The sequence below is a fragment of the Capsella rubella genome, unplaced genomic scaffold (assembly GCF_000375325.1).
Source record: "Capsella rubella cultivar Monte Gargano unplaced genomic scaffold, Caprub1_0 scaffold_5, whole genome shotgun sequence".
Classification (NCBI taxonomy): domain Eukaryota; kingdom Viridiplantae; phylum Streptophyta; class Magnoliopsida; order Brassicales; family Brassicaceae; genus Capsella; species Capsella rubella.
Window position 1 is genome coordinate 594,263 of NW_006238919.1, and position 16,493 is coordinate 610,755.

At 34.4% G+C, this 16,493-nt stretch overlaps 3 protein-coding genes and 1 pseudogene across 6 annotated transcripts; 2 read left to right on the plus strand and 2 right to left on the minus strand.

Moving 5' to 3' along the window:
* Nucleotides 1-966: 966 nt before the first annotated feature.
* Nucleotides 967-5,877, plus strand: LOC17886592 (protein STICHEL). 4 transcript variants are annotated; one of them, XM_023782143.1, is made up of 7 exons: nt 967-1,120; nt 1,251-3,457; nt 3,533-3,770; nt 3,998-4,552; nt 4,625-5,246; nt 5,359-5,443; nt 5,538-5,877. In XM_023782143.1, the coding sequence occupies exons 2-7, from the start codon at nt 1,328-1,330 to the stop codon at nt 5,640-5,642; spliced, it is 3,735 nt and encodes a 1,244-aa protein (XP_023637911.1). In that variant the 5' UTR covers nt 967-1,120; nt 1,251-1,327; the 3' UTR covers nt 5,643-5,877. The 4 variants fall into 4 exon arrangements, with proteins under 4 accessions (XP_023637911.1, XP_023637910.1, XP_006290513.1 ...); XM_023782142.1 differs by having other exon boundaries at nt 968-1,120; nt 5,529-5,877; XM_006290451.2 differs by having other exon boundaries at nt 968-1,120; nt 3,551-3,770; nt 5,529-5,877.
* A 2,896-nt stretch (nt 5,878-8,773) lies between these two features.
* On the minus strand, nt 8,774-9,256 carry LOC111830535 (annotated as a pseudogene).
* Nucleotides 9,257-9,305: 49 nt separating this feature from the next.
* LOC17886045 (2-C-methyl-D-erythritol 4-phosphate cytidylyltransferase, chloroplastic) lies at nt 9,306-11,558 on the minus strand. The gene is made up of 12 exons (XM_006292671.2): nt 11,435-11,558; nt 11,248-11,345; nt 11,088-11,159; nt 10,914-10,969; nt 10,589-10,668; nt 10,420-10,502; nt 10,226-10,303; nt 10,064-10,132; nt 9,901-9,969; nt 9,779-9,825; nt 9,606-9,696; nt 9,306-9,531 (listed from the first exon to the last, which is right to left on the minus strand). The coding sequence occupies exons 1-12, from the start codon at nt 11,544-11,546 to the stop codon at nt 9,475-9,477; spliced, it is 912 nt and encodes a 303-aa protein (XP_006292733.1). The 5' UTR covers nt 11,547-11,558; the 3' UTR covers nt 9,306-9,474.
* A 140-nt stretch (nt 11,559-11,698) lies between these two features.
* LOC17884882 (NADH dehydrogenase [ubiquinone] 1 beta subcomplex subunit 3-A) lies at nt 11,699-13,256 on the plus strand. Its single transcript, XM_006292083.2, has 2 exons — nt 11,699-11,983; nt 13,019-13,256. Exon 1 carries the CDS (start codon nt 11,753-11,755, stop codon nt 11,969-11,971), a length of 219 nt encoding a protein of 72 aa, XP_006292145.1. The 5' UTR covers nt 11,699-11,752; the 3' UTR covers nt 11,972-11,983; nt 13,019-13,256.
* The last annotated feature ends 3,237 nt before the right edge of the window (nt 13,257-16,493 follow it).

A 16,493-nucleotide genomic window follows, 5' to 3' on the forward strand; every position in this document is an offset into this window, starting at 1 on the left:
ATTTTATAATTTTATAAGATCAGTACAAAATTAGCATGGCATAAGTATACGTAAAGATGATATCTAGAAATGCAAAACGCACGTGACAAAAAAACATTAGTAAATATTCAACAACACTATATATATCGTCATTAAAATAAATTCAACAACATTATTGATTTATTCTCATCGTTTTTTAAATAATATTTTATTCTTCTAATTATGATAATCATAAATGTTCATTTATATACCATAACAACTATTTTTAAATGAAAAAGTAAAATTCAATATTATAAATGAAAATAGTACTTATTACTTATTATCATAAATAATTACATGCTTTCTTTATTTATTGTAATCTAAAAATCAAAAATTTTTAAAATTCCTTCCAATAGAGATTGTAATGTTTGGTATTTTCGATTTTCAGATTTTTTAGGTTTGTTATCCATTTGGAGTTTTTGAAATTTCGGTTCGGTTTCTTTTTTCTTTCTTGTTAGGTCTATTTGATTCGGTTTTTTAGATTTTTCGGGTCATTACATATTAAAGATATCTTTGAATATGTTTTGGGATTTTGGATATCTTTTGGTTGCTTATTTGGGTAATAGTATTTTGGAGTAAATTAAAATCTTGGTTTCAGGCACAAAATTATTACTGACACATTTCTTTTAGGAAAAAAAAAACAGCTTTTGAACCAAAAAAAACAAAACAAAAAAAAAAAAGAAATCAGAAAAAACATGACTGACGCACGCTTAGAACACGAAAACACTCACTAGTCATAGTAGAGAGTAGAGACAGTAGACAAAGGCTTTGACGAGACCCGAGCCAAAGGTGTGAATCATCCTCTCCACACTTTCTCCGGGAGTGTTTCTGTTTTTCACTTTTTTCTTCCCTCAAATAAATAAATAAATTAAATAATCATTTCAATTTTTAATTCCAAATTATTTTTCTCTCTCTCTCTCTCTCTCTCTCTCTCTTTCGCTTTCCTTCATGCTCTTTCAATCGCAGTCACAGGCGAACTTATACAGTTTTCAAACCTCAGAGATTTCATCATTCTTTTGTAAGTTTGTTCCACCGCCGGCGATGTATGTATAATCAAGTAACTAGACTGTGAAGCTCCGGTGAACTCTGGAAGAAGAAACATGTATGTATAGTAGCTTTTTCTTCTTCTTAATGTTTCGTGCTGTTTTCTAAGTTTTAAATCCTGGATCTACTGTTTTCGATTCGTTTCCATGGCGTTGTACTGATTCGTCATCTTCTTTATGTGATTGAAGCATTTCCCACAGTTGGAAAAATGGCAATGGAAACGCGAAGCTGAGGAAGCAATCGGAGGAAAGCCTGCTGGAGGAAAATGTCAGGTTCGAGAGTTTCGGATCTGAGTAAATTGCATCTGAAGAAGGAGCTGACTCAAATCAGAAAAGCTGGCCGTGTTTTACGCGATCCAGGTACTACTTCCTCCTGGAAATCTCCTCTCGATTCGTCGAGATCCGTCGCGGTTTTGGACCTTCCGGTTAGTAGAAACGGTGGGAGTTCGAGCCAGTTCCCGATTCGAGGAGAGACTAGTAGTAATCGTGGGAATGGGAAAGAGAAGAAGGTCTTCTTGTATAACTGGAAGACTCAGAAATCTTCTAGTGAGAAAAGTGGTGTAGCTAATAAGAATGGTAAGGGGGAAGAAGGCGAAGATGCTTCTTCCTGGACACAAGCTAGTGTCAATGACGTTGATGTTGATGATGATGATGATGATGTGAGTGATGCGAGGAACGGTGGTGGTGATGATTCCAAGAGTGATTCATATCTTGGAGAAATCCAATCGGCTTCGATGGGTTTTAGGTGTAGAGACACGAATCTAGCGTCACAAGGCGTGTCTAAGATGAGGAAGAGTAATGTTGGTTGTAGCAAGAAGAAGAGTAAGAAAAAATTTAGCTCGTCTCGTCTGGATTTTTTGTCAAAGTATCAACCTAGAGATGATATTGTTGCTAGAAAATGTAATGCTGGATCTGGTTTAGCTGTGAGGAGAGGAGATTCTCCTGAGTTATCAGATGATACAGAGGAGGAATTGAGCAATTCAGAGGATTTGAGGAAGGTCACTGGTGCTTCTCCTTTGCTTTTGAAGCTTAAGCAGAAGAACTGGTCACGTTCTTCTTCTAAATTGTTGAGAGCTAATAGAAAAGAGGATTCTTCATGTACTTATAATAGCACACCTGCTTTATCCACTAGCTCGTACAATATGTATGCTGTTCGTAATCCGAGCACCATTGGATCTTGGGATGGTACCACGACTTCGCTGAATGATGGTGACGATGAGTTGGATGATAACTTGGATTTGCCAGGGAGGCAAGGTTGTGGCATTCCCTGTTATTGGACGAAGAAGGCGATGAAACATAGAGGTGGATGTAGAAGTTGTTGCTCTCCATCATTTTCGGATACTTTGAGAAGAACTGGAAGTAGCATTTTGTGTGGAAGTCAATCGGTGTATCGTAGACATAATAGACATTCTTCTGGAGGGTATAGTAAACAAAAAATTGCTACCAGAAGTGCACAAGGTGTTTTACCTTTACTCACATATGGTGGTGATGGTAGAGGAGGGTCTTCTTTAGGAACCGGGCTTAGTGATGATGAGCTTTCTACCAATTATGGAGAGCTTGATTTAGAGGCTCAGAGTAGATTAGACGGGAGGAGGTGGTCTACTAGTTGTAGGAGTCGAGATGGTTTGGAGGCTGTAGTGTTAGATGGAGAAGGAGAAGAAGGAAGTACACCCGACACAATCCGAAGCTTCAGCCAAAAGTACAGACCAATGTTTTTTGAGGAATTGATTGGACAGAGTATAGTTGTTCAATCGTTAATGAACGCTGTAAAAAGGAACAGGATCGCTCCTGTTTATCTTTTCCAGGGCCCTAGAGGAACTGGGAAAACATCAAGCGCTAGGATTTTTTCTGCTGCCCTTAATTGTGTGGCCACTGAAGAAATGAAGCCTTGTGGGTACTGCAAAGAGTGTAATGATTTCATGTCTGGGAAAACTAGGGATTTTTGGGAACTTGATGGAGCTAATAAGAAGGGAGCTGATAAGGTTAGGTACCTTTTGAAAAACCTACCGACGATACTTCCACGGAATTCGTCAACATTCAAGATCTTTGTGATAGATGAGTGTCATTTGCTACCATCGAAGACATGGCTGTCTTTTCTTAAGTTTCTTGAGAACCCTTTGCAGAAAGTTGTCTTCATATTTATAACGACTGACCTTGACAATGTTCCTCGGACCATTCAGTCAAGGTGCCAGAAGTTCCTCTTTGATAAACTCAAAGATTCTGACATAGTAGTGAGACTAAAGAAAATTGCTTCAGACGAAAATCTTGATGTAGACTTGCATGCGTTGGACCTTATTGCTATGAACGCGGATGGCTCACTTCGAGATGCTGAAACAATGTTGGAGCAGCTGAGTTTGCTGGGAAAACGCATTACCACTGCTCTAGTAAACGAGCTCGTAAGTCTTCCGAATTGTTCTGTGTAACTGTGCATTGGGAAAAAGTAAAATGTATTTATGTTAAAAAAAATGTAGCACCATGTATTTGTGCAGGTGGGTGTTGTTTCAGATGAAAAATTGTTGGAACTCTTGGAATTAGCATTGTCTTCTGACACCGCAGAGACCGTAAAGCGAGCTAGAGAGTTGTTGGACCTAGGAGCTGACCCAATTGTCTTGATGTCTCAACTCGCCAGTCTTATCATGGATATCATTGCTGGTACATACAAGGTCGTAGATGAAAAATACAGCAATGCCTTCCTTGATGGACGAAATTGTGAGTTTCACCCAGCAACGTATTTGAAATCCATAGTGGTCATTTGTGCTAAAATATTATCTTATTGATGCGTTATGATCTGTTGTTAGCTTGTTGCGATCATTGCCCATTCCATTTTCCCTCACACTGTTGAGCCAATTTTATCTTGTGAGAGCCTTAATAGTCTTTATTATGAGTCTTTTACCACTTTGTCTGATTTTGACAAAATCCTTGCTTCGTTTCTGTAGTGACTGAAGCGGATATGGAGGGACTAAAGCATGCTTTGAAACTTCTTTCTGAGGCGGAGAAGCAGCTTAGAGTATCTAATGACCGTTCAACATGGTTCACAGCTACTTTGCTTCAGCTTGGGTCAATGCCTTCTCCTGGCACCACACATACAGGAAGTAGTAGAAGGCAAAGCTCTAGAGCAACTGACGATGCGTCAAGCATTTCTAGGGAAGTGATGGCTTACAAACAGAGAATAGGAGGACTTCACTTTAGTAAGACAGCATCCCCAGCTTCGGTAATAAAAAGGAATGGGAATCCTTCCCATGAAGCAAAAGCATTCTCCAGGGTTATCGATAATAACTGCTATAAATCCTCTTCATCTAGCGGAATTATAGAGAGCGAAGCTTCTATTGATTCACATGACAATAGCATCGCAAGCACCATGATGCTTAATCAAAGAAGTTCCGAGAAACTTAACGATATATGGAGAAAATGTATAGAAAGGTGTCATTCCAAAACCTTGAGGCAGCTGCTCTATACTTATGGGAAACTTATATCTATCAGTGAAGTTGAAGGTAAAAAGCCTAAGATTTTTTTCTTTTTAATTTTGAAGTTTTGCATCCTTAACAAGATGATATGATTTGCAGGTATTCTAGTTGCTTATATCGCGTTTGGAGAACCAGATATCAAATTGAGAGCTGAAAGGTTTCTAAGCAGTATCACAAACTCGATCGAAATGGTACTAAGGCGGAGCGTAGAGGTCAGGATAATCCTCTTGCCTGAAACCGAGTTACTCATCGCCCCTCACCAGACCCGGAAACCAGAAATGACCAACAAAAGTGGGCTTCTAAATACGATTGCTGGTTTAAATGCTGAAACAGATGTTGAAGATGGTAGCAGTGAGGAAAGTAGATCAAAACTCCCAATGCAAAGGATAGAATCGATAATCCGAGAACAAAGATTAGAAACCGCGTGGTTACAAACTGCTGATAAAGATACACCTGGGTCAATAATACGGGTAAAACCCGAAAGGAATCAGATTCTACCTCAAGAAGACACTTATCGCCAACCTAACGTAGGTTCTGCTATTTCTTCTTCTGGACTAACCCCTCACCATTGGGTAGATGAATTAAACAATGAAGTTAAACTTTTGAAAATCGGCGACAATGGTGAGCTTCAGGAGAATCTAACCTGTAAAAGAGGAGAGCATTGCCCTCTTTCCCCAAGCTTACTTCATGATACTAAATTTGGAAACAACAAAGACAATCTGTAAGTTCCTTACTCTGATCCTTTTCGAGTTAAACCAAAAACCAAATAAGAGCATTATAATAAACGTATGTCATATTATGTATTCATGAACACTTTGGCTTTGGTTGTGTAGAGGAGGATACGAATCAGGAACAGGAAGAGTTGGTTGTAATTTACTATTTTGTTGGAACACAAACAAGACTCAGAGACGAAGCAAGGTTTGTGCTAATAACTCGAATACGTTCCTTCTTTTTCGAAGTTTATTTTTTCTCATTTATGTTTCATTTGTTGGATTTTGATTAGTCGAAACAGGTAAAGGGAACACCTGTTCGTTCACGGAGAAATCGCAAGAGCCGATTCTCTCTGTTTAATGGATGTGCTAAGCCAAGGAAAGCTGAAGGTAACATTAGAAGATGAAACTAAGTTCGTACGTCGTAATTGTTCCCTCAAGATCTAATTTTATTATCATCGTGTTCTTCCACTTCCACATAGTTTTTCTATTCGATACTGATATGTTGAAGGATAGTTTTAATTTATTCCCTGTAAAGTTCGTATCCTATGGGTTGCAACAACTCCATTTTTGTTATCTATCTTATAAACTTCAAATTTTATTTTTTACTATGAAATAAAGAATCGAGAAATATGTTAACCAGTTAATAATGATAAACATGCAAAACAATGTCATTTGAAAACAATACGTTTTCAAAATACTCTCCATTATAGTTTGACCTGCATGCGACGGTTTGATCCGCTTGATAGGCTTAAGTGCTTAACTATATAAACTTGAATTGATGGTATGTTTTTTTGGTAAGTGAATTGATAATATGTTGAGAATAAGATTTATTGGGTAAATTCATCAAATATTTGAGGTCAAAGAAATCATAACGTGTATTCAACTAATATCATTATGTATTACTATATTTTAACAAACAATTTAAGTAAAAAAGTAATCATATTGCCTTACGTTTTGGTCAGCATATCATTCTAGTCAACCAAATTAATTACATTCAATCATCTTATTTATGTCACAACAATATAAATAAGCAAAAAACAGGGTAAACATTTTTCAATCACAAACAAACAAAAAAATATGAAAATGGTTGTAAAGCTTTCTCAAATAAAAATTGTAGTTACTCTGTTTCTTCTTGCATTAGGACTTGGCCAAGCTAGAAATCCTCCAATTATCCCAACCGAGCCATTTCCTCCTCCACCACCAAACCCAACCGTGAAGACATCAGTGAACCAATACCCAGGCGTGTTTCCAATCCCACCAACTCCTCCAGGCAGTGGTGGTGGTAACAAAATTGTTTTTACCAAAGTCTAAATATAATGTAAAATTAATAAAAGAATAATACATTATAATGTAAAATTAATAAAAAAAAATAATACATTTGTTTTGAAAGAAAACCACAGCATATTTTATTTTGGGCAAATTTTTACTCGTTCATGCACAGTTCTAAGAATCAACGCATTACAATATGTTTTATTTACGATTAGATTTTCGTTTTTATAACTTGCAACAATAGTAAAGCATATGTTTTCAACAAGTAGTATCAAAGGATATCTCCATAGAGACATGGAGTCTATTAGAGTTCTAAAGTCCCACATTGCTTGGGATTAAGATTATCGTGTTGTCGTTAGGTGATGTATCTATCACCGCTGATTTGTCGACGACAATAAACTCATTACTACTCATTTTAATCTTGTTCTGTACCCAATGCCTCTATATCCTTGGCTAGAAACAATACTTATTCAATGACATATATCTAAACAATCTCGCGTACTATTGAATTGTCGATTAGAAGTGCTCTGCTTTTCATCACTTCAACCGCTCATCTCTCTCAAATCCGATCTTTGAAGATCTCTTCGGACTGCGATAGCTTGGTTAATAACTAATGGCAATCTCAAGGAGTTAAAAGGAACCTTTTATGATATCTCTTATCTGAAAACTTCTTTCAATTCTATCTCTTTTGTTTTTATTCCTCGCCAAAACAATGTTGAAGCATATACCTTGGCTAAGGCTGCTCTTTCTTCATCGGCTGTTGTAATCAATTCCTCCCTTAGTGTTAGTGGAGTGTAACTCTCGTATTTCTCTGTATTAATCTATGAGTTTGATAATAAATAAATAAATGTATGGTTCTGACTTGTCATCTTACAATAGTGAACTATATTTTGCAAAATCAAAAACCAAAACATACAAGTCATTCAAGACCCTTATATATTCGACACATTCAACTAATATAAATATATTTACATATTTTGGATATATAATTCCATCATAAATCTATTATATTGCCAAATTTTGTTTTTCCAGAACATATAATTCTAGTCAAGAAAAATACTTTTTTATATATATGACAACATATAATTCTAGTCAACAAAATTAATCATATTGCTTTTTTTTTCTTCTTTTTTTTGTAACAACATATAATTCTAGTCAACAAAAGTAACTATATTGCATTTTGTTGTATTCATCAGAACTATATAAATAGGGAAGCTAGAGTAAACATTTTTCAATAACAAAATCAAAATATGAAGATGACTCTAAAGCTTTCTGCCATAGCAATGGTGGTTACCCTACTTCTTCTTGCATCTAGCCTTTCCGAGGCTAGGACAGCTCCTTTTCTTTCTACATCAAAGTTTCTAACCAACATGAAGCTTTCTGTGAGCCAAATTCTCTGGCCTCCAGGTCAAACTCCTTGTTTCCCATGGTACAAGCACTGCCCTCCAGCCCAAGCTCCATATGGATCACAGTCCCCATAAACATAAACTTATGTTTTGAAAATGTTTAAATCGTATTAAATGTTTCAATATATCAATAATATACATGACCAACATTAGTTATGTTTTGGTGTTATTGCGTATTTACTCATCTAATTCATAATAATTACCATTTACATATCTAACTTTTATTCACAAATTGTGTCGAGTTTCATATTGTGAATGCGAAAAGCAAATTATTCCAACCCAAACAAAATTTATTATACACTGTTTTATACACCAAATACAATGTCATATACCGAATGTAACGAAAACAAAGTACTACATATACTATTCACATGTGTAAGTATGTAACTAAAAACTCTATTGATTCGGATACTACAAATTATTGGCAAGTGATGTTATTTAATAGACCAATATTGAATTCACTAAAGTAAAAAAAAAAAGAAAAAAAAAATAAAGAAAATTAGAAGAAGAAAAAAAAAACAAATTAATTAGCATCGATGTATTTACCTTGAGGAGCAAGCTGAGGAGTGAGGATCGTCGACGAATCCTCTCGCAGCGAAGATGGTTTTTGTTGATTCGGATGATGCATGGTCTTTAGGTTTAAATCCTTAAACTTTATATAGTGGTTACGTATTTGGTCAGCAAAGGCTTTATCGTAGTCATAGTAGAAAAATGTACTTTCTTTAATATCCCAAGGAGTCGTCACGTCAATACAACTATTGTCGTAAGAAGACATGATTTCTACGTTTTCGATTTTTACAAAAATAATCGAAAGAAGAAGGAAACTTAATACAAAGAGCAACGCAAGTTGTACATGTTGCTCAGATCCGAGTGGGAACAGCGAAGCGACAAGAGAAAGACCTAGAAAGATTCTCAGGTTTGTCGTGGTCGTGCCACCCTGGCCCTTGATCAAAATTCAAAGAGTAATCGTAAGGTTCATAAGCCACGACCTTAGCGGAGGAAGAACGACAAGACAACTGACAACATCTTAAGCTTCATCAACAGAACCTTCAAGTACTTAGGCAAGACTCTTTCTCTTCCTCGTTGTTGCTTCTCTTCATCTCTTGTACAACTCTTGCTGTTTCTTCCGGGTACGATTGTCTCTCCGTAAGATGAAGCTGATGATGATGAAGACGACACGTTCCATATCTTCTTGCTTGGAGAGATCTCAAACATCATTAAGCTACTGAATCTACTTTTCTGATTAGAGAGTCACATTAAACCTAAACCTAAATTCCTTTACATCCATATTAACGGACACACCTTGATCGTGTTTTTCACACTAGCAATAAACAAAATAGCCCATAATTTGGGCTTTACACATGGCCCATCGACCGATACTGATCCAACAACTGAAGAGCCAAACTTTACTCAATAAAGTGATCATAATAATACAGTTACACACACTTCAACATTTAAGGCTTTTAAGATATGTGATCGTTCATGAACACTTGAAAAGGAATTATGAATATTTTCCTGTCAAAAAAATTAATAAACATATAAAAAACCTTGTAATGATAACTCATGAGTCCTCGCTCAAGATTCTCTCAGCAAGCAGTAAATCATCAGGTGTTGTGACCTGCAATGGAGGAGACAGTTTTACCAATAAATAAGATTGTAAAAAAAAAACCCATAAGTTAAGTGTTTCTTTACCTTGATGTTTGTATAAGATCCTTGAGTGACATAAACTGGATGCTTGAGGTATTCAACAATCGAAACATCATCTGTTACCTCTAGGCCTTCTCTGTTTTAGATATAGAACACAAGTAGTAATCAGTCTTTTTGTATATTGATCCAGACCTTAATTGTTTCTAAGTTTCACAAACCTTTTCACAAGCTCGAAACCTCTCTTCAATAGCTCGGGTTTGATCACCTAAAGATAAAAGATACATTGAGGTGGTTTGAAACCAAAAAATCAATCATCAAAAGTACGAAAAAGAATTAAAACCTGTGGTGTCTGCATTTCCCAAAGGGTTTTTCTGTCGAGAGTTTTTACAACAAGCGATTCAGAATTGACCTGCATATCACAGATTCACAATGGAACAAGTCTAATATCAAAAATGAGATGATGACCCCAAAAAAACTAACATTAGTAATTGAAGAATTTGCACCTCTTTGATTGTAGCTTTAGCAGGAACACCAAGTACGGCTGCTCCTACCGTATAACCGTCTTTAAGGACCTTAACCAACAAAACAGTGCTATAAATTCTTAAGGGACATAGAGAAATTTGTTTCATTCTCCTTAATTTTTTTGCTACTTCTCATAAGTATACCTTCTCGACATCTTCAGTGTTCACTAATGGTCTGGCAGAATCGTGGATGCAAACAAGCTCAGAGTTCACATCGATTTCCTGTGAGAAATCAACTTCAAGCTCATATGAACTATAACAGACAGTGTGTTGTAGAATCATTTCTTTTGAGGAACAGATCCATTGGATATGCTAATCAAAGGAATGAAGGGATAAACCTGAAGTCCACTGTAAACAGAATCTTGTCTTTCTTTCCCAGGAAGAGCAAATCTAAGATCAACTTCAATTGATTCTTCGTATTCTTTAAGACCATAAAAGAAGCTCAGTGAAATCGCTGGAATATCTCTCAATCAAAAACACAAATTATGAGAGAAAGCGAGACTAAACCTTCGAAAATGTCACGGAAAAATGGATCACAAACAACTACAATTTCCTTCACTTCAGGCATACGTGAAAACGTGAAAAAGCTGAAACAATAAAACATAAAATTCAACAAAGACAAAGTAAAGAACATCTCTTTACAAGAAATTCAAACGTTCTCATTCTTTTAGATGGTACAATACTAATAGACAAGTCGATTCAACAGTTTAAAAACAGCCAAATTACAATTCTTCCATCAATCAGATGAGACTGTTATTAGTTCTCAGACACAGATTCAAACAACATTTATAAGACTTTTACCAGTAATTGACTGGCAAGTAAGAAATGTTACCTGTACAAAGCAATTGGCTGACCCAGAAGTGGTATATACTGCTTTGGCATAGTCATCTATTCACATTAAAAAATACAAAACCAAAAAAATGGTGGAAAATTTGAAATTCCATAGAAGAAACAATACAACTTGAGCATTAAGTTTGAAACTTTGAGACTAAAACAAAAAGCTTACTTTCATTCTCTTGCCTTGACCTCCAGCTAAGAGAATCACTGAGACACTCTTCTCCTTCACAATAGTATTGCTCTAACGAACAACAAAGCAACGAAAGAGATTTCAAACAAAACTACAGAAAAAGCTTGTATTCGAGTTTGATTCCAAATTATGAACTTACATTATCCAATCCAGTAGACGAAGAACACTTGATTGAGAATGATAAAGCATCTCTATTGTAGCTTCTATCAACCCTTCTCGAAAAATCCAGTTTTTGAACTGATTCAACATTCCAAAACTATCAAAAATCTCATCCTCGAAACAAAGATTTATCTATTTGAGAGTACAAAAAGAGTATGAGATATTGCCTTGGGAACGATAGGTAAAGCCCAGAGAAACTGAGCTCGATTTGAATGCAAGCTTCGGACATAAAAATGTCGGAGATGTAATGAAGCCAAGATTCGCTTGAAGCATCGCCATGTTTTATTTATCTCGCCGGAGAGATGAAACTCTCAGTTCATCGGCGAAACCCGTATATATTAGGCCTATTAAAACATCAAGCCCATTAGATCCTATTAATGGGCTTTTAATAAGGCCCATGTAGTCAATACAACAAAACAACACATCAAAGCGAAATGCTTCAGAGAAGAGGAAAAAAAACGTAACATCGACGAAGACCGGCGAAAATGGCGAAACCGTTGGGAACAACCGGTGAATTTTTCCGGCGAAGGGATGAGTGGAGGAAGCATCCGATGCTATCGAATCAGATGAGACACGCACTTCCAGGTCTTGGGATCGGTGTTGGTGCCTTCTGCGTTTACCTCGTCGGTGAGCAGATCTATAGCAAACTCATGGCTCCTTCTTCTCAATCATCGCACCAGAAACAACCCGCTCCCTCTCACTGAGAGAACGATTAGGTAAATTTTTCAATTTTTTCTCGAATCCGTTTTGGTTCTGGAAGATTTTTGATTCTAATCGATTTGACTTCTTGAAAGATTTGATAAACCAAAGTTAAGATAATGTTACGTTTCAGGGTGATAGAGTAAGATTTGTGCATATCATTTAGGATTTACTTGGCAGAAATGGTTATAGATTTTTAGAATCTTTGAATCAAGTTCTTTTAGTGAATTAAAGTTAACAGCTTTAGTTGTCTAAGTTATTGGCAATGGCTGATGTGTATTGGTCTGAGATGAATCCACTCCTTGCAGTTAGGTATAAGCAGAGCTGAATAAACACTTTCAGGCCAATTTCAAATAGTTATAAGGTTCAAGTTCAAAAGAAATGTTTCTGGCTTTTTGAATTCTGAACGTATTGGGATTGAATTGGTCACATGCTTATGGTTATGGTTTTCAGTGATTCTCTGCATGAAAACTCTTTGAAATTAAGAATTGAGATTCAATCGGTCACATGCATATGTTTATGGCTTTCGTGATTTCTCTTCATAAAAACTCTTTAGGTTTAACAGTTTTGATTTCAGATGTTAGCATTGCTGTCTTGATCAAGAATAGGTCGATTTTTTGCTTCGTTTTTTCATATACTATGCCTTTGTTTTTTGCTTTGTATAAGCAGAATCTGAGTAAACGCTTTTATATATCAGGTGTTAATGGTTTTATTACAGTAATTTCTATTGCCACTTTGCTTTTACAAAGCTTTGATGGCAGTTGTTCTCATTGATGTCTTGATCAAGAGATAGGGTCGCTTTTTTGCTTCATTGTCTCATCTACATGGCTCTAGTTTTCGCTTATATGCAAAAATCGAGAAAACCGTTTCAGATCATATAATGGCTGTATAATAGTAGTTTCTATTGCCTCTTTGCTTCATATTAATGATCTGAAAGATAGGTGTCCTTTTGTATCTTATTTTCTATGAGACCCTCTTTGGTTTTGCTTTGAATCTTTCTGTTTTGTTTGTAAAAGGTTATAAACTAATAAAAACTACTAATCTTTTTGCAGATTGATCCAATGATGAAACTGTGGCAGATAAAGAGCTGAGAGATTTCACAATTTGCCGTTTTTTCTTGGATTGTCTCAATAAGCTGTGAATGAAAGACAAAAAGACTCTCTGATCTCTCTGTTGAATGTTATAATCTTGTATGACAGTTTCCATTGTGGTTTTGTAATGTGTTCGTTTTTATTCTTAATAAGAGTTCTTCCAAGATGACATTGAACAATAAAGATAGCATCTTATGCTTCGAAATTTCTAAAAATGAAGCAGGCTTAAATGATCCTCTTTATTGGCTACGGTTAAAGAGCCTCCACTACCTGAGATCTTGAGATCAAGAAGACGACACTCGAACTTGAAACCATCATATATGTTTAGAGAGAGCCAGAGAAGTAACAAAAACCATCGTATATGGTTGACTAGAGCCTACGGTTAAATTATATTGGTACAAATCAATCTTGACTTTTGAGATTTGGTTTGTAAATTATGCCTCGCCAATGGAATCACCACATTTATTCAACATTATCTTTGTACGTATAAGCTTCTCGAGTGTGAGTTTGATTTGATATTCATGTTGATTGTTGTGTATAAATTATTCAGAAGGTAAAAAAAGTTGGTGTTCATATAATTTTCACTACTGTCAAAATTCACATGCAAACTGAGTGATGGATGATGGATCGTTGTCGTAAACTGAAAGATATGAAAATATTTTATTTTGGCTCTTTAAATTTGTTTTTAGCCGACCAGTGTATATATTGGCACTTTAGTTTATAGAAATATATAAAGGAGTACGAAATGTATTTTCTTACACGCTACGTCCAAGTTCTAACCATGGCCACTCCCATTTCTTTCCTCTGCCATAATATTGTATATATGTACTTGATAATATTATTTACACATCATATAAAATAAAATGATACATATTATAAAGAAGACGAAAATAAAGAAATCTAGTGTCAGTAAAGTGATTGCACGTAACCAAAAAGATAAATCCATAAGTTCAAAAAAAATCGAGTAGTCGTGCATTTTGCTCGATGCTTGTTTTTTTTCGTGTGAGAATCATTTGAAACAGCCAAACAAGTAAGATAAAACTCGATTATTAGGAAAAATAACGAAGCATGCATGGAGTAACAAAAATGCTACTTTATGTTTTTAGAACAAATTAAACTTTAAAGAACTATGTATGGAGTTTTATCGTTCATGGGAGAGGATTACACAAAGGCAAAGTGTTTTCTTTGCTTGCATTTGCAACCTCAAAATGCACATTGTTCCTTTACTTGTGTCTTTAAAATTCTTTATTTAGTAACTACAATCAATTTTATTTTATTTAAAATTTCTGTAGCCTTATCCCATTACAAGAAAAATGTATCATCCTTTGTTCGTTTGTAGTTTTTGTTTTAATAGTACAGATAATACATAGGAGACATTATCTCCTACGTTCCACCAAAAAAAAAGACAAATGTATCATCCTACCAAAAAAAAAAAAGCGAATCAGTTGAGGGGAGATACATAGATTCTTCATGAAATTTTATTTTTATTGGATAAATCGTGTTTGATATATGTATAAAACTAATGGCCAAAGAATAAAGAAGTAAAACAAATTATTTTTTTTGTTTTACATTATTAAAAAAAAGATATTCCCCTCACTATACATGAATATACAGTGCATAGTGTCATTTGTTTTCAATTTCAAAGTAGATTATTCCCAAGCAAATTGTGGTTATGGCTTACAATACTAGTGAATGGTCCCTAGTTCCTTTGTCACACCGATTCTAGTAAAACAGACCACATTATTCTTTTAAAAAATCACTTCTTGTTCTTTAGAGTCGAGAAACCACAATTTTAAACAGTTTGTAGTTATGACGTATAATGAATTACTATTTTGTGCATATTCTCAAGAAAAAATATACTAGTATAACTTTTTTTTGGTAAAAAAAAAAAATGCTATTACTATATAAAGAGAAAAATCATATGAATGATTCTTTTTTTGTTCAACATTTTTTTGTTCAACATAACGAATTTTAAAAGGAATATTAAATATTAAATGTTTATCCCCAAAAATATAAGGAATATTAATTAATTGACAATTCAGCATTTTTCACCCTTTATTCTGTTTTCGTTTTCCTTCAAAATATAAGTATACTCATAACAAAAGTAAGTTGAGTAAATTACGAAAGCCACGACCATCTTGAAAATTGTGATGCAATTTCTGGACCATCAAACCTAACGTCATTTATTCTTGTGGTCCATTTTCTTTTATTTGTTTCTTATACCTCATATAAAAAAAATCTCACTTAACGTGTGAATAAATACATAAAAAATTCAACTATATTATCTATTTATATTACCAATTATTTTGATGCTATCGTAAGGTACAAAGAAAATAGAAGAGTTTTCTAAAAAGCTGCCACAAAGGAATTTACCAGAGTCGAGAAGAATAGACAATAAATATAAACAAGAAGGGAACAAGAAAAAAAAAAACGTACCCAACACTAAGTACAGTATATATCTCGATTAATACATTTGGAAAAGGTAATAACATATAGTAATATGTATTTTGAAACATTAGTCACCAATTAGAAAAAATAATAATGTTAAGCATGCTTGATTTTATTGGTTTTATTTTAAAGAGATATAGAATTAGTAGTAAGTGTGGAATGTACCACATTTTGAAACAAAATTTAACTTACTAATTATATGATTAAATTATGATTTTTTTTTTTGCACAATTATATGTTCCGATAAAGGAGAAGATCATGGTATATAAGTGCACATATTTCGTAGGACCCAAAATTTATAGTAACTTCAAGTGAATCATAGAAACTCACATGCATGACATGACAACCTCTTGAAACTAATATCATACGTGACATAATTAATGGCCAAGGATAATTATCGATTTTCATTTTGGGTAAATGAACAATATATGTGTTATAAGATTTTTAACTAGATTGAAAATTTCAGTCACTATATTAGTATCATTTTTAACACATCAAAGAAAGTTTATGATATATATATACCTTACCATATAGATTAATTACTTAATTTCCATTACATTTTAAATAATTACTATTTAATTATGGATAATGAGATGTTTGTTTGTCAAAACTTACATCAAAATCATACAGTAACATATTAACATACACACACAGACACACACACACACACATATATATATATATATATATATATATATATATATATATATATATATTTGAAACAAAAATATGATTTAGAACGATACCTATATCTTAAAGCGAAAGGAGTATGTATGAGTTTTCTTAAGTTAAATTAGCTCCAAAGTATGCATTTGTCATGTGGCTTTATATTGGTGATTAAGTGGACATCTTATACCCAAAAAAAGATTAAAGTGTCTCTTTATTTGATTAGAATTTGTTTGTTCTAAAAGTTCAAAGTTTAATGATTTTGCAATCAAGCCTTCTATCATTTCAACTAAAGAAAAAGCAACCAAAACCATGATTAATT